This window comes from Pseudophryne corroboree, chromosome 1, assembly GCF_028390025.1.
Source record: "Pseudophryne corroboree isolate aPseCor3 chromosome 1, aPseCor3.hap2, whole genome shotgun sequence".
Taxonomy (NCBI): Eukaryota; Metazoa; Chordata; class Amphibia; order Anura; family Myobatrachidae; genus Pseudophryne; species Pseudophryne corroboree.
In genome coordinates this window covers 743,039,335-743,063,930 of record NC_086444.1, presented here as the reverse complement: position 1 = coordinate 743,063,930, position 24,596 = coordinate 743,039,335, and the positions used below count along the sequence as shown (strand labels likewise).

The 24,596-nt window shown below is 46.0% G+C and overlaps 1 protein-coding gene across 2 annotated transcripts in view; it reads right to left on the bottom strand.

Annotated features, from left to right (window-relative positions):
- Positions 1-1,586: 1,586 nt before the first annotated feature.
- The window catches only part of ADAMTS10 (ADAM metallopeptidase with thrombospondin type 1 motif 10), a 291,074-nt gene continuing 268,064 nt past the window's right edge, over positions 1,587-24,596 (bottom strand). For both annotated transcript variants that reach the window (XM_063916365.1, XM_063916373.1), the window contains exons 20-26: positions 24,283-24,449; positions 23,923-24,049; positions 23,706-23,835; positions 7,867-8,071; positions 2,932-3,108; positions 2,681-2,837; positions 1,587-2,406 (exon numbers count right to left, since the gene is read on the bottom strand). In XM_063916365.1, coding sequence (XP_063772435.1) covers positions 2,297-2,406; positions 2,681-2,837; positions 2,932-3,108; positions 7,867-8,071; positions 23,706-23,835; positions 23,923-24,049; positions 24,283-24,449 — 1,073 coding nt within the window. In that variant the 3' untranslated portion in view covers positions 1,587-2,296. The remainder of the gene's footprint in view (positions 2,407-2,680; positions 2,838-2,931; positions 3,109-7,866; positions 8,072-23,705; positions 23,836-23,922; positions 24,050-24,282; positions 24,450-24,596) is intronic.

The following is a 24,596-nucleotide window of genomic DNA, read 5'->3' as shown; positions in this document are numbered from 1 at the left end:
ATGTGCAAAAAGAAGCCAAGGAAAGATGGAAAAATCTCCAAAAGGCATCAAATTACAGATTAGACATTCTTATAACATGTCAAAAAAAGTTTGACTTTATTTCCATTATTTACACTATCAAAAGAACAGAAAACAAATAATGGCGTCTGCAAAAGTTTGGGCACCCTGCAGAGTTAATACCTTGTACTGCCCCCTTTGAACAGCTGAGACCTGGCAGTGTCATGGATTGTTCTCAATCATCGTCTGGAAAGACCAGGTGATGTCAATCTCAAAGGTTTTAAAAGCCCAGACTCATCTGACCTTGCTCCAACAATCAGCACCATGGGTTCCTCTAAGCAGTTGTGTAGAACACTGAAACTGAGAATAGTTGACGCTCACAAAGCAGGAGTAGGCTATAAGAAGATAGCAAAGCGTTATCAGATGCCCATATCCTCTGTTCGGAATGCAATTAAGAAATGGCAGTCATCAGGAACAGTGGAAGTTAAAGCAAGATCTGGAAGACCAAGAAAAATATCAGACAGAACAGCTCGCAGGATTGTGAGAAAAGCAAGTCAAAATCCACGTTTGACTGCACGATCCCTCCAGGAAGATCTGGCAGACACTGGAGTTGTGGTACACTATTCCACTATAAAGAGATACTTGTACAAATATGGTCTTCATGGAAGAGTCATCAGAAGAAAACCTCTTCTACGTCCTCACCACAAAAATCAGCATTTGAAGTTTGCAAATTAACATATAGACAAGCCTGATGCATTTTGGAATAAAGTTCTGTGGACAGATGAGGTTAAAAACAAACTTTTTGGCCGGAATGAGCAAAGGTACGTTTGGAGAAGGAAGGGCACAGAATTTAATGAAAAGAACCTCTGTCCAACTGTTAAGCATGGGGGTGGATCAATCATGCTTTGGGGTTGTATTGCAGCCAGTGGCACAGGGAACATTTCACGAGTAGAAGGGAAAATGGATTCAATAAGATTCCAGCAAATTTTGGATGCTAACTTGATGCCATCTGTGAAAAAACTGAAGTTAAAGAGAGGCTGGCTTCTACAAATGGATAATGATCCTAAACACACCTCAAAATCCACGGTGGATTACATCAAGAGGCGTAAACTGAAGGTTTTGCCATGGTCTTCACAATCTCCTGACCTCAACATAATTGAAAATCTATGGATAGACCTTAAAAGAGCAGTGCGTCACAGACAGCCCAGGAATCTCAAAGAACTGGAAGACTTTTGTAAGGAAGAATGGGCGAAGATACCTCAAACAAGAATTGAAAGACTCTTGGCTGGCTACAAAAAGTGTTTACAAGCTGTGATACTTGCCAAAGGGGGCAGTACAAGGTATTAACTCTGCAGGGTGCCCAAACTTTTGCAGACGCCATTTTTTGTTTTCTGTTCTTTTAAAAGTGTAAATGATGGAAATAAAATCAAACTTTTTTTGACATGTTATAAGAGTGTCTAATCTGTAATTTGATGTCTTTTGGAGATTTTTCTATCTTTCCTTGGCTTCTTTTTGCACATTAAAAGGAATTTTTGCCTGGGGTGCCCAAACTTTCGATCCCCACTGTGTATATATATATATATATATATATATATATATATATATATTGATTTGCAGTCCATGAGTGTAACTTAACAGAGACAACAACCTTATGTTGGCATTTGCAGAAACCTGAATCTTTAGCAATACTGTACTCTGTCATGTCTTCTTCACCCAGTAGATAATTTAGAATGGATAGATCACATAAAATAGAGATGCTCTTAATTGTTCTTCCAGAAATAAAAATAAATGTTTGTATTAAGCTATCAATAACCAAGGGCACTGCCCCCTGCTTTCCAGCAGTACTGACCCTAGACAGTGAAGTGTTAATGGGAATGTTTATAGTATGTATGTGCCCCAAGATTCAAGATATGTGAAATATATGTAAGTATGGAAACTTGAGCAGAATGGAGATAAGAAAGAGACATATTAGACATGTAAAAGACAGAGGATGAGTCAAAGATGAAGCAGTGAAAAGTATAAGTAAAAAAGAGGAAACAAAGCACGTGGGTGTAGAAATGGTTTGAGAGGTCAGCAAAAGGAAGGACAGAAAGAAAAGTAAATGTGGAACAATGAAGTAATACAGCATAAAATCAGTGAAAACAGAAAAGCAACAGAAGCATATACACATAGAGGAAGGTGACTAGAACATGTTTTCCAGTGAGGACAGCAAAGTCTTCCAAAAATGAAAAGAGAGGCGGAAGTTGGATGAAAAAACATAGGTAAGAAAGATAAAATAACAGCTTTCTTTTGACAAGAGTCAATGGCCCTGACAGGTCCGGCAACACATTTGTCTGAAGTAGGGTCGGCTGCAGAACTTAAATTTCAGCACCAGGGGGCAGTATGCCACTTTGTTGACATCCTTACATTCTGTAGAGAGAGGAAAGAGGAAAGAATGTTAGAGGCAGGAAGAGAACATTGCAAAAGGGTCATTTGCATAGAGGAAGGAGGTGAAAATGTGTATATGAGGCAGGGGACGAGTGTCATACTATTAGAGGGATGAGAAACTGAGGCTCAAAAGCAGGGGAAATAATAAAAGAGTGACAATGAAAAGGAAGAGAGCTCCAAAGCAGGATTGTTGTAGATCAGGGCAATGAGTTGCACAGGCATGTATGATTTTCTGGAGACATTTAGAGGTTCTTACCATCTGGGCTGTCAGAAGGTCCAGCCTCACATTTGTTTTCACATTGCTGCATAGCAGAAGGACGAAGGGACTCTATGCATTCCACAGACGGCTGCCCTGTGTGGCTCACACATTGCACAGAGCGTCTCTGTTGCCCAAGTCCACACTGGGCTGAACACTGAGAAAAACAATGATATAAATAATTATTGTAATATGTACTAAGCATCCTGCAGAAAAGTATGTAAAAGATGTTATCAATTTGTATTGTGTACCTCAGCCCAATCACCTGTCACCCAGCGTGGTGGGGGACACCTCTGCAGGGTACATCTCATGCTAGTTGTGGGCTTGTCATTAGCTTGGCATTGGGCAGGGGGTAAGGTGTTTTCATTGTCCCCTGCCTTGCAAAGGATAACTCTGTGCCTGTACCCTGGTCCACAGCTTGGAGTGCACTGTAGGGAGAAAAAGGTTTTATTTTTAATATCATTGGCTAGCTCATTTTTTTTCTCAATTCATACTTAGGAATTGACCTAAAGCTGCTATATGAGGCAGTAAATGAAATTACATTCTTTGCATCTGTTATTGAAATTTATATACATACAGTATTTGTAGACTGGTATTTCACACTGAGACATGTACAGGGTGGTTTAAAATGGAAAACTAGCACAGGAAATTTATGGAAGCAGCCATTATGGGGCTAGGGTCTGTTAACGGGGTGGGGTTTGTGGAGGGGGTGGGACACATTCAATATATCGTACTGTGATGCGCGATGGGCACCCGCCGGCAGTAACGTGCCCATCACGTGATTACAATGCGAGCTATCACATAATCGCATGGTAATCACTTTGGAAGTTCAGGTGCTATTTCATCGCACCTGAACTGCTGGTGCAATGCCCCTTGATGTCGCATCGCGAGGCATCGCACAAGTGTATGGGGTACATAACTTGCTGCACTGGACTCAGAGCCGTGAGGGGTGACTCACGGTGCTCCACAAAGGCCCATAGGAGGCCGCAGCTGGGTATTTATGCAGGGAAAAACCTAGAATTTCTAGAGTGGGTATTCTGTTAGATTTCAGAAAGCAATTAACAACCTTTAATTTAAGTTTTGTGTAGTTTTAAATCAGATAACTTTTTTTTAAGGAAAACATGAAAATCCATACAGCTTTCCCTCACATGTGCCTCTGCCTGCCAGCTTTCCCTCAAATGCCCCCTCCACAGCAGGTTCTTCTCCACACAGGGCTGTAACTAGGGGTGTGTGAGCAAGTGCTGTTATGATGTCACTGTCCCAAGGCTCTTGCATTTGGCTTGCTGGATGTATCTTTTGGATGCTCCAGGCATGCACCCTGCAGACTCTTCAGGCAGTAAAATGCTTATTTTATTAATGCAAAAAGGTGATGTTCTGGAACAAGACCACCAGCTCAGAGGTGGCAGCAGAAACTGCTCTGACAATGCATTCACTGTTATTTACTCATGTGGTTTCCAATTACCAGTCACAACAATAATGTTTCACCTGTCAGTAAACTCAAAACAGAAATGCACCCTCATACTACTAAATTTATTGGGTCGCAAATCACTGGTCTAAGGTGGTAATTCCAAGTTGATCGCAGCAGGAATTTTGTTAGCAGTTGGGCAAAACCATGGGGGTAATTCCAAGTTGATCGCAGCAGGATTTTTGTTAGCAATTGGGCAAAATCATGTGCACTGCAGGGGAGGCAGATATAACATGTGCAGAGAGAGTTAGATTTGGGTGGGGTGTGTTCAATATGCAATCTAATTTGCAGTGTAAAAATAAAGCAGCCAGTATTTATCCTGCACAGAAACAAAATAACCCACCCAAATCTAACTCTTTCTGTTATATCTGCCTCCCCTGCAGTGCACATGGTTTTGCCCAACTGATAACAAAATTCCTGCTGCGATCAACTTGAAATTACCCCCTATATTACACCAACATTATAGCTGATAGTGAGAGCTGTTACAGGGTAGCTTGGTGACAACGAGCAGTGTGTAGGGAGGTGGATGTATATATCTGCCTGCATCAGACTCTCTCCTCCTGCACGGGTGACCAGGTATGGCTGTACACACCAATCACCTGAGGTCACTGCATCTCTGAGCACTGATCTCGGAAACCAGGGCATCATGGGGCACATCTGCGCATGCGTGTACGCCGGTACGCACATGTGCAAGGTCCTTCTGAAGAGAACACAATTTAAGACCTGGAGGGGGGCGGGAAAGGTGCGTCAACGCTGCGTTTTGTGGGCGTCGATGCTCCATTTTAGGGGCACGATCCGGACAATGCAGGCAGGCCGCAGCAGGTGTGTGACATCACACGCAGCCACTTCAACCCTTAACATGGTGGGTAGCCATCTGCCTTCGCAGCTAGACTGCACAGGCAGAGGTGTACTCTAAACATGCGAGAGCATCACAGCCATGTGATGCTCTTGCATGTCTGCGGGGGGAGGGGAGGCTCTGGATCCAACGTGCGGGGCAGACTTGCCCTCTGCTGGGCGTCCTCCCTCATGTCAAAGAAATTAGTAACATAGTAACATAGTAACTAAGGTTGAAAGAAGACAATTGTTCATCGAGTTCAACCTATTTGTGGTCTAAATTGATCGTGGATGTGTGTTTTCTCGCACATCTACCATGAGGTCTGAATTAGGCCCTATATACTCACCATTTTGGACAACAGACTGCCCCTTCAGATCCCAAGAAATGAGGAGAGGCAGGGCAGGGAAGCTGACAGCAGCATACAGAATGCATACAGTCTGGTAGGGGGGTTTCGGTAGAATTTGAGAAAGAAACCCCTGCTGAGTGCGCGCCTGGTATTTTGAGCTCTGAACATGGCATGCTGCGCGTCCACCTCTGAAACAGCCCAGCAGGGGCTGCGTAAGCCACTGAGGGGAGTGCAGGACATGGCCCTGAGCCGGTCCAGAAGGACCTTGCCCTGTTGATCAGTGACATTCAATGTGGCACAGCCATAGGATGTCACTTTTCCAGTAAGTAAATTCTTTAAATTGCTGCCCTGCTAGGTGCTCACCGCCCCACTGTAACATAATGTTGTTGTCAGGGCCGGTTCTAGCCCTTTTGGCGCCCCGGGCGGAAAATAGGGGTGTGGCTTCATACAGGGGGCATGGTCAGTTACGCCCCCTGTAGAGTTGTGCCCCCATTTGTGCCCCCTGTAGGAGTAGTGCCGCTTACACAAAAAAAATAATACTTACTATCCCCGCTCCTGATTCCCGACCGCTGCAGACCTCCGCCGGCGCCGCTCCTCTCCTCGGATCTATGGAAGAGACATCATGACGTCTCTCCCATAACACAGCACAGACAGACACTAGAGGTCAATTATGACCCCCAGCGTCTGTGTCAGTCCCACAATGCTGTGCGGTGCACGATGACGTCATCGTGCACCGCACAGCAAAGGTCCTCTCCACGAAGGGAAACTAGACGGGTAGCGTCTAGTTCCCTTCACAGCGGGGGACACAGCGGGGGGCACAGTAGCGGATCTTGCCATGGTGCGGCGCCCTCCGGAAGGCGGCGCCCCGGGCAAAAGTCCTGCTTGCCCGTGGCAAAATCCGCTACTGGTTGTTATAAAGAGTTAATGTCTAAGAGCAACAGTTCAGCCTTAAAGTAGTTGATCACACAAGCTCACAGAATGACACCATCGAGTGCTGAAGTGCATAGTGTGTAAAATGGTATGTCCAACACTCACTGCCACACAGCGCTTATAAGGAAGAAGGACCCTCTGAACCGCAGCATTTGCCACAATGTTCTGAACAACGCCACTTCATTCATTTCTTCATTATTTAATTTTTTCTATTTCCATAATCATTTTTCTACTATCTCATTAAATACCTTTTGCATTTATTAAGGGGCATTTATTATAAGGACAGAAAGATTTGTGCATCCTCTCCTCCACTATATATGTGTATTTTAATTATACATAATTTCATATTGTATGCATGTAATGCATTGTCTCAAAATCAATAACTGAACGAATAATCGAGGTAAAAGGTGAAATTTAGGAATTCCCCCAACTCTACTGGTGGAAAAGAATATATTTATACTTTATTTTTAAACACAATTTGAGGTCTATTCTGTTCAGGTATGGGTCATTAGGTCGACCAGACTTGGGTCGACAGTCATTAGGTCAACCACTATTGGTCGACATGCATTAGGTCGACACGGTCACTAGGTCGATATGAACAAGGTCGACATGGAAAATGATTGACATAAGTTTTTTTAACATTTTTTGGTGTCATTTTCTTCGTAAAGTGACCGGGAACCCCAATTAGTGCACCGTGTCCCCTTCATCTGCTACCGCTGCGCTCAACACAGGTTACGATTCCCAATCGTAGTCCACGTGGATCGTAAAGTATGAAAAAGTTTAAAAAATGAAAAAAAAGTGAAAAACTCATGTCGACCTTTTTCCACGTAAACCTTGTTCAAGTCGACCCAGTGACCATGTCGACCTAGTGACCATGTGAACCTAATGCATGTCGAACAATAGTGGTCGACCTAATGACTGTCGTCCTAAGTGTGGTCGACCTAATGACCGTATCTCTTCTGTTCTCACAGTAGGATCTCCACCTGTGTTACATTGTATACAAATTACTTGGACAAGCTGAAATAAGAGAACAGTAACAGGAAACTGCTTCTATTTATCAAATAAGAAAGTAATCACAGAATAACTGCTTATACTGTATATTCTTTTTTATTATTCTGTTTTTACATTTCATTTTATTTTACTATATAACTTTCACAATAAAGCCCATACCTTTTATTAAAATTGAGTAAATCTTCTCTTAGAGATAAGAGTACGTAATTGTCATAATAATCCCTATACAAAAAGCGCTCTCTGCATCTTTTAGAAGTGAAATGCTCAAGAAACACATGTTCAGGTGCCCGTGTACTTATACCCACGTGGTGTACCTTATTGTAGACAAAGCTTTTCTGCTTACCCAGTATTACATATTAATAGTACACAGTGATCATCAGTGATTAATGCAGTGTGTATGAAGGTACTTCTACTCAAACATAACCACATGAAGGGGTAACCAGATTTCAGATACTGTACATATCTTGCACCCCACACTTGCAGCATAAAAACACTTTATGACAATGTTGATGGTTGTGCAGCAAAGGTTTGATTTATAGGCTTTTACATATGTCAAGAAAATAAGTTCCTTATGTTTCCATTTAAGCAAAGTGAGTTACCTCAGACCAGTCCAGTGCCACCCACTCTGGTGGGCATTCTTTGGTGTTGCAGGGCTCCAGCATGGCAGGACGATCTGGTGTACAGCTGCTATCATCCAGAGATCTATTCTCCCCTGTTGATACTTTGCGCTGGCAGATAACACTGCGTGTACGCACACCGGAGCTACAGCTTCGGCTGCACTCAGACCATGGACCTACTGACCACCTAATACAGACAGAGTTTTTACTAAAGGTGGGATACAATAAAACATTACATATATATGGCACACAAAAGCCAGGATTCATAATGTGTTATGCTTATTTGGAATAAATAATCTCAGACATATGCAGTTAATTTATTTCCCAATGCAGGTTGAGTATCCCATATCCAAATGTTCCGAAATACGGAATATTCCGAAATACAGAATTTTTTGAGTGAGAGTGAAATAGTGAAACCTTTGTTTTTGATTGCTCAATATACACAAACTTTGTTTAATACACAAATTTATTACAGATATTGTATTAAATGACCTTCAGGCTGTGTGTATAAGGTGTATATGAAACATAAATTAATTGTGTGAATCTAGACACACTTTGTTTAATGCAGAAAGTTATAACAAATATTAGCTAAAATGACCTTCAGGCTGTGTGTATAGAGTGTATATGGAACATAAATACATTCTGTGCTTAGATTTAGGTCCCATCACCATGATGTCTCATTATGGTATGCAATTATTCCAAAATACGGAAAAATCCGATATCCAAAATACTTCTGGTCCCAAGCATTTTGGATAAGGAATACTCAACCTGTATGCACTCATTAATCAATCAACTTTACAATTTAATATTTTGATTACTAAAGGATGATTTTGCATCACATTATTCAATCATTCCATATGTGTCAAAATCTCCCAATACCATTTTCATATTGTAGATAGATACCTCCCACTGTGGCTTATAGTCTTTGTTGATTTAGAGGCCCATTGGCCGTGTGTTCGTTTTTTGTATCCTGTGCATGCACACCAGAAATACACATTCTTATTTATGTACATTATTGAGTATTATTAACGTGTGTCTATTTATGCCTACTGAGGCAGTAGGGTATGGACAAGCACCGTGATAGCCATAGCTAACTCATTCACTACTACGTACCCATATGTAGACTATACACAATAACGAGACACAATAACATTGTGTTTCTCACTTTCCGTTTGGACACCAGCAGAAGATTTGGGCTTTTGTATGTGATATTTAAAGGGACAAACAACAGATGTTTGTATTTCATTTATATTTACTGACAGTTTATAATTAAATATGTGCTTTTTATATTTATTAATAACTGCCCAGACAATATTCTTTTTGGTGTATAAGACACAGTGGGGCAGATGTATTAAGCCTGGAGAAGGCATAAAGAAGTGATAAAGCAGTGATAAGTGCAAGGTGATAATGCACCAGCCAATCAGCTCCAATATGTAAATTGACAGTTATGAGCTGATTGGCTGGTGCGTTAACACCTAGCACTTATCACCGCTTTATCACTTCTTTATGCCTTCTCCAGGCTTAATACATCTGCTTCTTTGACCCGAATGTAATAGGCTGGGTGTTGCAGAAAGAGGTGCAGTTCTGACAATTTATCTCGTAGATTTAAGGCAACAATAATTTGAAAAAACAAACTGATATACCTTTTAAATTATTGTCACATTAAATCAATAGGCTAAATAATAAGAATTTACTCACCGGTAATTCTATTTCTCGTAGTCCGTAGTGGATGCTGGGACTCCGTAAGGACCATGGGGAATAGCGGCTCCGCAGGAGACTGGGCACAACTAAAAGAAAGCTTTAGACTACTTGTGTGCACTGGCTCCTCCCACTATGACCCTCCTCCAGACTTCAGTTAGGATACTGTGCCCGGAAGAGCTGACACAAAAATGAAGGATTTTGAATCCCGGGTAAGACTCATACCAGCCACACCAATCACACCGTATAACTCGTGATACAATACCCAGTTAACAGTATGATACCAAATGAGCCTCTCAACAGATGGCTCAACAATAACCCTTTAGTTAAACAATAACTATATACAAGTATTGCAAACAATCCGCACTTGGGATGGGCGCCCAGCATCCACTACGGACTACGAGAAATAGAATTACCGGTGAGTAAATTCTTATTTTCTCTGACGTGCTAAGTGGATGCTGGGACTCCGTAAGGACCATGGGGATTATACCAAAGCTCCCAAACGGGCGGGAGAGTGCGGATGACTCTGCAGCACCGAATGGGCAAACTCTAGGTCCTCCTCAGCCAGGGTGTCAAACTTGTAGAATGTAGCAAATGTGCTTGACCCCGACCAAGTAGCTGCTCGGCAAAGTTGTAGAGCCGAGACCCCTCGGGCAGCCGCCCAAGAAGAGCCCACCTTCCTCGTGGAATGGGCTTTCACTGATTTAGGATGCGGCAGTTCAGCCGCAGAATGTGCAAGCTGAATCGTACTACAGATCCAGCGAGCAATAGTCTGCTTTGAAGCAGGTGCACCCAACTTGTTGGGCGCATACAGGATAAATAGGGAGTCAGTCTTTCTGACTCCAGCTGTCCTGGAAACATAAATTTTCAGGGCCCTGACTAAGTCCAACAACTTGGATGCCTCCAAGTCTTTAGTAGCCGCAGGCACCACGATAGGTTGGTTCAGATGAAAGCTGATACCACCTTAGGGAGAAATTGGGGACGAGTCCTCAATTCTGCCCTATCCATATGGAAAATCAGATAAGGGCTTTTACATGACAAAGCCGCCAATTCTGATACACGCCTGGCCGAAGCCAAGGCCAACAACATGACCACTTTCCACGTGAGATACTTCAATTCCACGGTTTTAAGTGGCTCAAACCAATGTGACTTTAGGAAATCCAACACCACGTTGAGATCCCAAGGTGCCACTGGAGGCACAAAAGGGGGCTGAATATGCAGCACTCCCTTAACAAAAGTTTGAACTTCAGGTAGTGAAGCCAGTTCTCTCTGGAAGAAAATCGATAGAGCCGAAATCTGGACCTTAATGGAACCCAATTTTAGGCCCCTAGTCACCCCTGACTGTAGGAAGTGCAGGAAACGGCCCAGCTGAAATTCTTCCGTTGGGGCCTTCCTGGCCTCACACCACGCAACATATTTTCGCCATATGCGGTGATAATGGTTTGCGGTTACTTCTTTCCTAGCTTTAATCAGCGTAGGAATGACTTCCTCCGTAATGCCCTTTTCCTTCAGGATCCGGTGTTCAACCGCCATGCCGTCAAACGCAGCCGCGGTAAGTCTTGGAACAGACAGGGCCCCTGCTGCAGCAGGTCCTGTCTGAGCGGCAGAGGCCATGGGTCCTCTGAGATCATTTCTTGAAGTTCCGGGTACCAAGCTCTTCTTGGCCAATCCGGAACAATGAATATAGTTCTTACTCCTCTTCTCCTTATTATCCTCAGTACCTTTGGTATGAGAGGAAGGGGAGGGAACACATAAACCGACCGGTACACCCACGGTGTCACTAGAGCGTCCACAGCTATCGCCTGCGGGTCTCTTGACCTGGCGCAATATCTTTCTAGCTTTTTGTTTAGGCGGGACGCCATCATGTCCACCTGTGGCCTTTCCCAACGGTTTACAATCAGTTGGAAGACTTCTGGATGAAGTCCCCACTCTCCCAGGTGGAGGTCGTGCCTGCTGAGGAAGTATGCTTCCCAGTTGTCCACTCCTGGAATGAACACTGCTGACAGTGCTAACACGTGATTTTCCGCCCATCGGAGAATCCTTGTGGCTTCTGCCATCGCCGTCCTGCTTCTCGTGCCGCCCTGTCGGTTTACATGGGCGACCGCCGTGATGTTGTCTGACTGGATCAGTACCGGCTGGTTTTGAAGCAGGGGTTTTGCCTGACTTAGGGCATTGTAAATGGCCCTCAGCTCCAGAATATTTATGTGCAGGGAAGTCTCCTGACTTGACCATAGTCCTTGGAAGTTTCTTCCCTTTGTGACTGCCCCCCAGCCTCGAAGGCTGGCATCCGTGGTCACCAGGACCCAGTCCTGTATGCCGAATCTGCGGCCCTCTCGAAGATGAGCACTCTGCAGCCACCACAGCAGAGACACCCTGGTCCTTGGAGACAGGGTTATCAGCCGATGCATCTGAAGATGCGATCCGGACCACTTGTCCAACAGGTCCCACTGAAAGGTTCTCGCATGGAACCTGCCGAATGGAATTGCTTCGTAGGAAGCTACCATCTTTCCCAGGATCCGCGTGCAGTGATGCACCGAGACCTGTTTTGGGTTTAGGAGACCTCTGACTAGAGATGACAGCTCCTTGGCCTTCTCCTCCGGGAGAAACACTTTTTTCTGTTCTGTGTCCAGAACCATCCCCAGGAACAGTAGACGTGTCGTAGGGACCAGCTGTGACTTTGGAATATTTGGAATCCAGCCGTGCTGTTGTAGCACCTCCCGAGATAGTGCTACCCCGACCAACAACTGCTCCCTGGACCTCGCCTTTATCAGGAGATCGTCCAAGTACGGGATAATTAAAACTCCCTTCTTTCGAAGGAGTATCATCATTTCGGCCATTACCTTGGTAAAGACCCTCGGAGCCGTGGATAGACCGAACGGCAACGTCTGGAATTGGTAATGACAATCCTGTACCACAAATCTGAGGTACTCCTGGTGAGGATGGTAAATGGGGACATGCAGGTAAGCATCCTTGATGTCCAGTGATACCATGTAATCCCCCTCGTCCAGGCTTGCAATAACCGCCCTGAGCGATTCCATCTTGAACTTGAATTTTTTTATATACGTGTTCAAGGATTTCAAATTTAAAATGGGTCTCACCGAACCGTCCGGTTTCGGTACCACAAACATTGTGGAATAGTAACCCCGTACTTGTTGAAGTAGGGGCACCTTTACTACCACCTGCTGGGAATACAGCTTGTGAATTGCCTCTAACACTGCCTCCCTGCCTGAGGGAGTTGTTGGCAAGGCAGATTTGAGGAAACGGCGGGGGGGAGACGTCTCGAATTCCAGCTTGTACCCCTGAGATACTACTTGAAAGATCCAGGGATCCACCCGTGAGCGAGCCCACTGATCGCTGAAATTTTTGAGACGGGCCCCCACCGTACCTGGCTCCGCCTGTGGACCCCCAGCGTCATGCTGTGGACTTAGAGGAAGCGGGGGAGGACTTTTGCTCCTGGGAACTGGCTGTATGCTGCAGCTTTTTCCCTCTACCTCTGCCTCTGGGCAGAAAGGACGCGCCTTTAACCCGCTTGCCCTTATTGGGCCGAAAGGACTGTACCTGATAATACGGTGCTTTCTTTGGCTGTGAGGGAACATGGGGTAAAAATGTAGACTTCCCAGCTGTTGCTGTGGAAACGAGGTTCGAGAGACCATCCCCGAACAACTCCTCACCCTTATAAGGCAAAACTTCCATGTGCCTTTTAGAATCTGCATCTCCTGTCCACTGCCGAGTCCATAACCCTCTCCTGGCAGAAATGGACATTGCACTTATTTTAGATGCCAGCCGGCAAATATCCCTCTGTGCATCCCTCATGTATAAGAGTGCGTCTTTAATATGCTCTACGGTTAGCAATATAGTGTCCCTGTCTAGGGTATCAATATTTTCCGACAGGGAATCTGACCACGCAGCTGCAGCACTGCACATCCATGCTGAAGCAATAGCTGGTCTCAGTATAACACCTGTGTGTGTATATATAGACTTCAGGATAGCCTCCTGCTTCCTATCAGCAGATTCCTTCAGGGCGGCCGTATCCGGAGATGGTAGTGCCACCTTCTTTGACAAGCGTGTGAGCGCTTTATCCACCCTAGGGGATGTTTCCCAACGTGACCTATCCTCTGGCGGGAAAGGGTACGCCATTAGTAACCTCTTAGAAATTACCAGTTTCTTATCGGGGGAAGCCCACGCTTCTTCACACACTTCATTTAATTCCTCAGATGGAGGAAAAACAACTGGTAGTTTTTTCTCTCCAAACATAATACCCTTTTTTGTGGTACCCGGGGTAACATCAGAAATATGCAACACATTTTTCATTGCCTCAATCATATAACGTGTGGCCCTATTGGAAGATACATTAATCTCATCGTCGTCGACACTGGATTCAGTATCCGTGTCGACATCTGTGTCTGCCATCTGAGGTAGCGGGCGTTTTAGAGCCCCTGATGGCTTTTGAGACGCCTGGGCAGGCACAGGCTGAGAAGCCGGCTGTCCCATATTTGGTATGTCGTCAAATCTTTTATGCAAGGAGTCGACGCTGTCGCGTAATTCCTTCCACAGAACCATCCACTCAGGTGTCGACCCCGCAGGGGGTGACATCACATTTATCGGCATCTGCTCCGCCTCCACATAAGCCTCCTCATCAAACATGTCGACACAGCCGTACCGACACACCACATACACACAGGGAATGCTCTGACAGAGGACAGGACCCCACAAAGCCCTTTGGGGAGACAGAGAGAGAGTATGCCAGCACACACCAGAGCGCTATATAACACAGGGATCCCACTATAAATGAGTGTTTTTTCCCTTATAGCTGCTTATTTATATATATATATATATATATATATATATATATATATATATATACTGCGCCTAAATTTAGTGCCCCCCCTCTCTTTTTTACCCTTATGTAGCTTGACACTGCAGGGGAGAGAGAGGGAGCGTCCTTCCAGCGGAGCTGTGAGGGAAAAATGGCGCCAGTGTGCTGAGGGAGATGGCCCCGCCCCTTTTCCGGCGGACTTCTCCCGCTTTTTCTGGAATTCTGGCATGGGTATTTTTACACCTATATAGCCTTCCTGACTATATATGGTGTAGATTTGCCAGCCAAGGTGTCTTATATTGCCCTCAGGGCGCCCCCCCCCCCAGCGCCCTGCACCCATCAGTGACCGGAGTGTGAGGTGTGCATGAGGAGCAATGGCGCACAGATGCAGTGCTGTGCGCTACCTTGTTGAAGACAGAAGTCTCCTGCCGCCGATTTTCCGGAACACTTCTTGCTTCTGGCTCTGTAAGGGGGCCGGCGGCGCGGCTTCGGGACCGAACGATCGAGGTCGGGTCCTGTGTTCGATCCCTCTGGAGCTAATGGTGTCCAGTAGCCTAAGAAGCCCAAGCTACCACCAGTTAGGTAGGTTCGCTTCTTCTCCCCTTAGTCCCTCGCTGCAGTGAGTCTGTTGCCAGCAGATCTCACTGTAAAATAAAAAACCTAAAATATACTTTCTTTCTAGGAGCTCAGGTGAGCCCCTAGTGTGCATCCAGCTCAGCCGGGCACAAGATTCTAACTGAATGCTGGAGGAGGGTCATAGTGGGAGGAGCCAGTGCACACCAGTAGTCTAAAGCTTTCTTTTAGTTGTGCCCAGTCTCCTGCGGAGCCGCTATTTCTAAATAACTGGTTCCTGCAGTACACAGGCTATTAGATATGGGCCTTCATTTCATTATTCTGTTGTTGCAAATAAAGTAATGTATAGGCGTTCTCTATGCTATCACAAAGCATAATAATAGATACTTCTACATTGGTGTAAATGCTACTATTTTTCTATTGAACACATTTTTAAATGCATCTGACTGAACATTTTACTCTGAGTAAATACTGAACAGTAATATCCACCTTTAGGTCCATAGGGCCTGATTCAAGTTTGTTAGAAAAACAAAAAAACACACTAATGGGCAAAACCATGTGCACTGCAGGGGGGGCGGCAGATGTAACATGTGCAGAGAGAGTTAGATTTGGGAGGGGTGTGTTCAAACTAAAATCTAAACTGCAGTGTCAAAATAAAGCAGCCAGTATTTACCATGCTCATAAACAATATAGCCCACCCACATCTAAGGGGTACATTTATGAAGGTGGGAGTTTATTAGAACTGGTGATGTTGCTTATAGCAACCAATCAGATTTTACTTAACATTTATCTAGCTGCTCCTAGAAGATAATAGATAGAATCTGATTGGTTGCTAAGGGCAACATCACCAGTTCTAAAAAAAACCTCTCACCTTAGTAAATTTAACTCTAAATATATCAGCACATGTTACATTGCCCCACCTGCAGTGCACCATGGCATACTTGCCTACTCACCCGGAATGGCCGGGAGGCTCACGAAAAGAAGAATAGGCAAGTCTCATGATTATTGCAGGCCCCCCGGACCCAGCCGCCTACTTTGCGAGTGAAGTGGGTGTTCCGGGCAGCTGATGACACATCTCTCGTTGAATCGCATCATTGTAGCCACACACCTGCTGTATAATGCTGTATTTTTTATTTTTTAGGGAAGGGGGCATGGCTGTAATGATGTCACCACAACCTCCACGCCACATGCAGCTCCATTTAGATAGCCCCGCTCTCGCCCTGGCCCTTGGGATGCGACATGAGCCCGTCCCGCTCCCCTTCTGTGCGTACTGGCTGCCCTCTTCCCAGAGTGATCAGTCAGGAAGTCAGCAACTATGCAACATGGCCCAAAGTTCATCATCTATCAAGGCTTATCATGCACAATTCAGTAACACAGCTTGTAAAGCAACATAGAAATCAAATGTGCACTTCCTCCATTAGAACTTATATGTATACTTGCCTACTCTTGAAAAAGCTTTCAGGGAGATACAGTAGTGAATAAAACACCAGTGTGCCCAGCATTGAAGAGGGAGTGTACTGATCCACCAGTAGGGCCATTTTAACAGCAGTATAGGCCCTTGGGCAAAGCAATGCACTGAGGCTCCTAGGGCCTACCAGTGGTGGATTTTGCCAATGGGCTGCAGAACTGCAGCCCGCCAGGTAAAATCCGCCAGCTCTCACAGTGTCAGTGAAGCCAGATGCAGGTCGTGAGACTGAACTAGCTTCACTGTGACTGGCAGGGACTTCCTATTGGAAGTCCCACCTGCCAGTCACAGACACTAGACAGTTCCATTGGGAGGTGTTTCCTTCCTCCTGAACTGCCAGACCGGGCTGCGAATAGCAGAGAGCTGGCTTCCTGTAGGAAGCCAGCTCCCTGCCTCGTCAGCCCTAGCTGGCTTCTACAGACTGCAGCCACTACAGTCCATTGAAGCCGGGGTATGTGCATGCACAGTACCGTCGCCACTACTGTGCATGCAGTCCCAGTGTCTGGAAACTACATTATACAGATGCCAGGACACGGCCGACAGCGGAGACAAGTGAGCAAGCACCCGTGGTAGGAAGGGACCCGGCAGCACGGCCAGCAACAGCCCCACTCCTCCGAGGTAGGAGCCGCTGCTGGCCCATATCCATTCTCCAGCGGTAGTGGTGGGGAGTGCTATCAGCGGCAGCTTTGATGTCTTGGGGTGTTCTGTCTTCCACTCATCATGTAGGACCTGGAGCAGTATGTTTTGCTAATTACTCCTTTACTGTACAGATGGTGGGAGATGGGGCAAGAAGGAGAACACTAAACTGTAGAAGGAGGCATTGTGCAGAATGAAGGGGCCCCGGTACATGACTTCCAGGGTGATATGGGGTGTTTAATACGCAGCGGAGGGGTTGATAGGTGAGTGGGCTTAATATTCATCACTTTCCGGTGGGAGGACAGCTTGCTTGACTGCAGATATCTCCAGTTCCTGGAAATGGATTTCTTAGCTTAGCAATGGGAGAGTCCAACCTTTTAGGTTCTACTGGGGACTTGGAGCTCAGCGTTCAGGAGCCAGTCAATGCACCGACGCTAGAAGGCTGATATCTTCAGTTCTGGGCATAGTAGAGACAAGCTGCCAGTGTCCACCGAAAGGGGAGAGTCCCAGCTTTTGGAGAATACCCTGAGAAAAACTCGAAGTCAGACAGAACCTGAGATATTTGGCTGGAAAGAGCAACTTTGATGGGGACTGCTGCTATGAAGTCCAATATCTCCGGTTCCCTGCGGCCAGTTAAAAAAAAAAAATCTGGTACTCCAGGAATACGGGAACCCTCAGCCCGCGGCCCCTATACTCCTGGGGCCCTTGGGCAACTGCCCATTGAGCCCATACAAAAAGGTGGTCTTGTCCACCAGAGAAGCTTGTTTCTCTCTCTGTTTCTCTGCATGGCCTCATGGCAGTGCATCACACAGTCATACTGTTACCCAAACTACTTGACTGCCCCCAGTCCTTCTCCCTATTCTATGGATGTAGTTTGCATATACATCCATTCACTGCTATGCAAGGCAGCAGGTGAGAGGGAGATTAGTTTAGGCACAGGGAGGCTGCTGGCAACAGCCTCCCTGCTTCGTGAGACTTAGGGGGGGGGAGTAGAGTCCAATCCTGAGAGGTTAATGGCCACTATCTCCGCTGACAGGACACTGAGCTCCTGAGGGGGATGATCGTTAGCCACCCGAGGCGACCGCTCACTCCCGTAAAAGAGCGAGCGGGAGTGCCAGAAGATTCCGGTGGCAAGTGAGTCTCCGGCGACCTGATAAGCAGGGAGCTTGTGTCTGTTTCTACCAGAGGAGAACGCGTTGGTGATACAAACTATGGTCCGGGATGTCCTGAAGCCAGCCCGGGTTTCGGTTCATCAGTGCATTCGCCTTCTCGGGAAGATGGTTGCCTCCTACGAGGCTCTACAATATGGAAGATTTCATGCTCAATCCTACCAACTGGTTCTCCTAGACAAGTGGTCGGGTCCTCATCTACATATGCACCTGAGGATCCGTCTGTCGCTGAAAGCAAGGATTTCACTCCTCTGGTGGCCGCAAATACCTCACCTTCTGGAGGGCCACAGGTTCGGTATTCAGGACTGGATCCTTCTAACCACAGATGCAAGTCTCCGGGTATGGGGTGCAGTCACTCAAGGGGAAACCTTCCAAGGAAGGTGGTCAAGTCTGGAATCCAGTCTTCCAATAAACATTCTGGAACTAAGAGCTGTGTACATTGGTCTTCTCCAAGCGGCACATCTTCTGCGAGATCAAGCCATTCAAGTACAGTCGGATAATGTAACGACGGTGGCCTACATAAACCGACAGGGCAGAACGAAGAGCAGAGCTGCAATGTCAGAGGTAACAAGAATCATCCTCTGGGCAGAAAAACACATGCTGGTGCTGTCAGCAATTTTCATTCCAGGAGTGGACAACTGGGAAGCGGACTTCCTCAGCAGACACGATCTCCATCCAGGAGAGTGGGGCCTCCATCCAGAGGGGTGTGGTTTGTTTTATCGACAGTATCTAGGTCGACAATGTTTAGGTCGACCACTATAGGTCGACAGCCACTAGGTCGACATGGATGGAAGGTCGACAGGGTTTCTAGGTCGACATGTGCTAGGTCGACAGGTCTAAAGGTCGACATGAGGATTTATTTATTTTTGGTGTCGTTTTCTTCGTAAAGTGACCGGGATCCCAAATTAGTGCACCGCGTCCCCTCGCATGGCTCGCTTCGCTCGCCATGCTTCGGGCATGGTGCCTTCGCTTCGCTCGACACACTTTACCGTTCCAATCGTAGTCCACGTGGATCGTTAAGTATGAAAAAATCCAAAAAAAGAAAAAAAAATGTGAAAAACTCATGTCGACCTTTTGACCTGTCGACCTAGCACATGTCGACCTAGAAACCCTGTCGACCTTCCATCCATGTCGACCTAGTGACTGTCGACCTATAGTGGTCGACCTAAACATTGTCGACCTAGACACTGTCGATCTTCAGACCGGATCCCCATCCTGAGGTGTTCATGGAGGTGACAAATCTTTGGGGGGTTCCTCAAATATACATGATGGCCTCCCGCCTCAACAAGAAGATTCGGAGGTATTGTTCCAGGTCAAGAGACCCGCAAGCAATGGCAGTGGACTCCCTGGTGACTTCTGGGTGTTCCAGTCGGTGTACATGTTTCCTCCACTTCCACTCATTCCAAGGATTCTAAGGGGTATATTCAATTGAAGTTGGATCCATTCCAAAATGTTTTTGTCGGAATGGATCCGACCTGGGCTATTCAATGCATTATCTATTCGACTTTAAAAAAAAGTCGAATTTAGATGCAGGAGCTTAGAGCCGGGGGCAGATTGGAGAGAGCAGCGCTACAGCAGTGGCTATATAGCCGCTGCTGTAGCGCTGCTCTCCTCTGTCTGCCCGCGGCTCTCCCCAGTCTCCCCCCCCCCCATCTCTCTGCCTCTCCCCGTCAGCGGCGGCTAGGGAGAGGTAACTGCAGCGGCCGGGGGTACCTGTCAGGCGGAGGGCAACGCTGTCAGCTGCGGCCGGGGTGCGCTGCCGGGAGCCTGTCAGGAAGGCGCCCATCAGAGGTAGTGCTCTGCAGTCCACCACACCGCTCCCCCATCTAATGTCTCCACGTCCCTCTGCTCCCCGTCTTCGCATCGCAGCCGCGGCTCACGGCAGCGTCCACCCGGCTCCAGCAAGCAAGGTCTCACTTGCTGGAGCCAGGTGGATGCTGCTGTGAGCGGCAGCTGTTACATCCTCCAGCACTGCTCTCCCCCGTCTGGCTGCCCACGGCTCTCCCCATCTGGCTGCTCGCGTCTCCCAGCGACACTCCCCCCTCTCCTCCACTAAGGCCCCTCATCTCAGTCTGACATTTTTTATGTCGGACTGAGATGGTCAGAAACGGCGCCAAATCCTATCGAATTTGGCCTCATTTCCCTCAAAAGTACGTGAATCGGCAGCTATACTGCCGATTCACGTACTATTCACCAAGTCGAATTCCCAGACTTGTCAAATAAAATTAGCTGGGATTGAATAGGTTGAATCACGATTCGACCTTAAAAAGTAAAAAACTGCAGCTTTCGACCCTAATTGAATATACCCCTAAAGCTCATAAGGAGAAAAAGAGTTCAGGCAATCCTCATTGCTCCAGACTGGGCAAGAAGGGCTTGGTACGCGGATCTTCTGGGTCTACTGCTGGAAGATCGGAGACCTCTTCCTCTTCGGGAGGACCTGCTACAACAGGGGCCGTTCGCTTATCAAGATTTACTGCGGCTACGTTTGAAGGCATGGAGGTTGAATGCCAGATATTAGCTCGGAAGGGCATTCCGAAAAAGGTTATTCTTACTCTGATACAGGCTAGGAAAGGAGTAACGTCTAAACATTACCATTGCATTTGGAAGAAATATATACCTTGCTGTGAATCCAAGAGGTTTCCTACGGTGGAGTTTCAACTGGGATGGTTTCTCCTCTTCCTGCAAGCAGGTGTGGATATGGGCCTGAGGTTGGGACCCATAAAGGTCCAGATTTCAGCCTTATCCATTATCTTCCAGAGACAGCTGGCTTCCCTCCCTGAGGTTCAGACTGTTTTGAAAGGGATTTTGCACATCCAGCCTCCCTTTTGCACATCCAGCCTCCCTTTGTGCTGTCTACGGCACCCTGGGATCTTAACATGGTCGGATTGATTCAAACCTCTACAGGAAGTTGAGGTCAAGTTTCCCACGTGGAAGGCTGTCACTCTGTTGGCCTTAGCTTCTGCTAGATGTGTGTCGGAGCTGGGGGCTTTGTCTTGTAAAAGCCCCTACTTGATCTTCCATGAAGATAGAGCTGAGCTCCGGACACGTCAGCAGTTCCTTCCAAAGGTTGTGTCGGCTTTTCATATCAAGCAACCTATTGTGGTGCCAGTTGTTACTGACTCCTCAATTCCATCAAAGTCCTTGGATGTTGTAAGGGCGCTTAAAATATATGTGAAGAGGACTGCTCGTCACAGCAAATCGGACTCTCTGTTTGTCCTGTATGATCCCAAGAAACTTGGGTGTCCTGCTTCTAAGCAGACGATCTCTCGCTGGATCAGGTTCACTATCCAGCATGCGTATACTATGACAGGATTGCAGTGTCCAAAATCTGTTAAGGCCCACTCTACTCGTAAGGTGGGTTCTTCCTGGGTGGCTGTCCGGGGTGTCTCGTCTTTACAGCTTTGCCGAGCGGCTACTTGGTCTGGGTCGAATACATTTGCAAAATTCTACAGGTTCGATACAGTACTTTGGCCTCTGAGGACCTTAAGTTTGGTCAATCAGTTCTGCAGGAGCCTCCGCGCTCTCCCACCTGTTCTGGGAGCTTTGGTACATCCCCATGGTACTAATGTGGACCCTCTAGGATGTAAGAGAAAATAGGATTTTAATTACCTACCGGTAAATCCTTTTCTTGTAGTCCGTAGAGGATGCTGGGCGCCCGCCCAGCGCTTCGTTATCCTGCAGTGGTTACTTGATTCAGTACTGTTTTGTTCTTAGTTAAGTTCTGTGTTATGACTTGATTCAGTACTGTTATTCAGCTGTTGCTGAGTTTTCAGGCTAGTTAGCTTGGTTTGCCTTGTTTGTGTGAGCTGGTGTGAATCTCGCCACTATCTGTGTAAAATCCTTCTCTCGAAGTTGTCCGTCTCCTCGGGCACAGTTTCTAGACTGAGTCTGGTAGGAGGGGCATAGAGGGAAGAGTCACCCCACACTATTAATCTCTTAAAGTGCCAGTGGCTCCTAGTGGACCCGTCTATACCCCATGGTACTAATGTGGACCCCAGCATCCTCTACGGACTACGAGAAAATGATTTACCGGTAGGTCATTAAAATCCTATTTTCTTGCATTTCTATGTTTCTAGATGTCTCTTTTGTTGATAAAAATGAAAATTGGGTCTTGCAGTGACACATATTACATGTTGTTGGCGGATTTAGCATTTGTTTCCACTATTCAAATACTGTAACTCTGCTGGTTTCAGACTTAATGACTCAATATGTATCACCTTATTTGTGGGTTTTTTTCTCTGTTGCTGTTGGACTGTGTTCTGCTTTGACCTTCAATAAACACATTGTTAAAAACAAAAATGAAAAAGAAAAGAGTTGATATGGAAAAAGCTACTCTGAAATGAATGCAGGAAATGGCTATTGGGCCTAATTCAGTAAGAATTGCATTTGCAAAGCTGTTCGTAGCAGCTATGCAAATGCAATTTTTAGCAATACAAATGCAGGACTTCCTTCCCATATCTGCGATAGCAATACTGCAATCGATGCGATCGCAGTCTGGGATGAACATCGCGACCATCGTTCACAATGTTCATCTGCGATGGCAGGCTGAGTAAGCCTGAGCTTACTCAGGCTTGCGGTCGCGGGGTAGCTTGTGGTGCCAAGGAAACTGCGTCTCGCGTCGCTGTCCTTAACCTTGTCTCCCCCCTCAAATGCCTCTGCCTGTTAAACAGGCAAAGGTGTTCACATCCCTGCGATGCGATTGCAGGACCCATTCTGCACATGCGCAGAATGGGTCCTGCACATGCGCAGTTTTCCCACCATCGGGAAATGTACTAAGTACTTGGAGATAGATAAAGTGGAGAGAGATGCCAAACAATCAGCTTCTAACTGTCATGTTACAGACTGTGTTTGAAAAATGACAGGAGCTGATTGGTTGGTATTTTATCTCTCTCCATTTTATCAGTCTCAAGGCTTTATTCATCTCCCCTTAGTTGTTTTCAGATGTTTTTTTCTTCTGTATATTCTAAAGATCAACTGCTGTTGTAACTGCAAATCATCAGAATGTACAACTACCTGCATATGGAAGACTCATGGCACTGTGCAGCGAGTGGCAGGGATCCCGTGTTATCAAACTCGCTGTATTCTTTCCTTGGCAGGACAGCCTGCATTTGACCCTGGAAATTGTGTAAATGTGCTGTCTGGCATCAGAATGCAATGATCAGAACGCATAACCGGCAAGTATGGCTTAATATGGACAATACACAATATAATGGTGTAAAAAGCAGAATAGATGAAAAAACATGTAAACATTTACATGAATCTGCACCAAATGTGAGAGTAGCCAAACTTTCTTACTCTGGTTTTCACTCGTGCAAAACATGTGCCACTGAGTTTCCAAACCACAATGATCATCGGATGAACTTAGGCAATAGAGGAAAGCACTTGTCTATGTATACACCCTTTCAAATATTAATCATATATGATTCATACTCTTAATAAAACAAAATGTCCAGGATTTACTCACTCAGGGGGGCAAGGTTCAGTGTTACATGGACGCTGCTTCTCCTGAATCCTCTGCTGTGTATCACACATGTCATCAGAGACCATAGACCCATCTGCTAGCTTCTTACATACAACCTGCTGCAACTGCACTCCTGCAGAGATAGGAAACCAGTGTGGTCTGGAATGTTGCTATAGTCTTTATCACTTCTTCTCTACTACAAATTAGTTCTTTAGCTTACCTCCAGCGCATAGAGTAGAGCACTTGGTCCATGTGGTGAGATGCCAGTTATACCCACCCTGTGTGTCTCTGTTGATAGGGGCATTAAACTTATAGCGGATACTAGACATCTCTTCTCTCACCATAACCTGCAAGAAAGAGGGGAAATATTCATCTCATATGAAAGTGGAACCAGGGTGAGCAAGAGAAACAGTGTGTAAGCAACAGGTTGACAGTGACTCCATGGGTGTCTCAGGTTTATCTTTAAAACCTATGGGGGCAGTAGACATGTGTAGCGTGAAAAGACTAGTATAGTGTATTCACAATTCCCAATAAAACAAATGAAGGCTTTAACAAAGTGATTGAAATGTTATTTACATACCATAACAACTATTGTTGCATTAGTAGGCCCTAAAGCCTCTAGTGACTCTGGCTCATCCTGTGGTCTTCTGTAGTGAAAGGTGGTCCCACCAGCATCAAATCTCTTTGGTGCGTCAGGGGGTAGCCTCCCATTAATAAAGTATTCACCCCCTTCCTCTGCTTTCAGGGCTGGAAAGAAATATCTTCATTATTTCTTTATTGAATTGATAAAGACAGATAACAATTCTATACTGTACATTGTAATTCTTTGTTAAGACTGTATAGAAATGATTTCATTGTCTCGCCACAGAGTAAAGGGCCGTATTCACGGCCCGA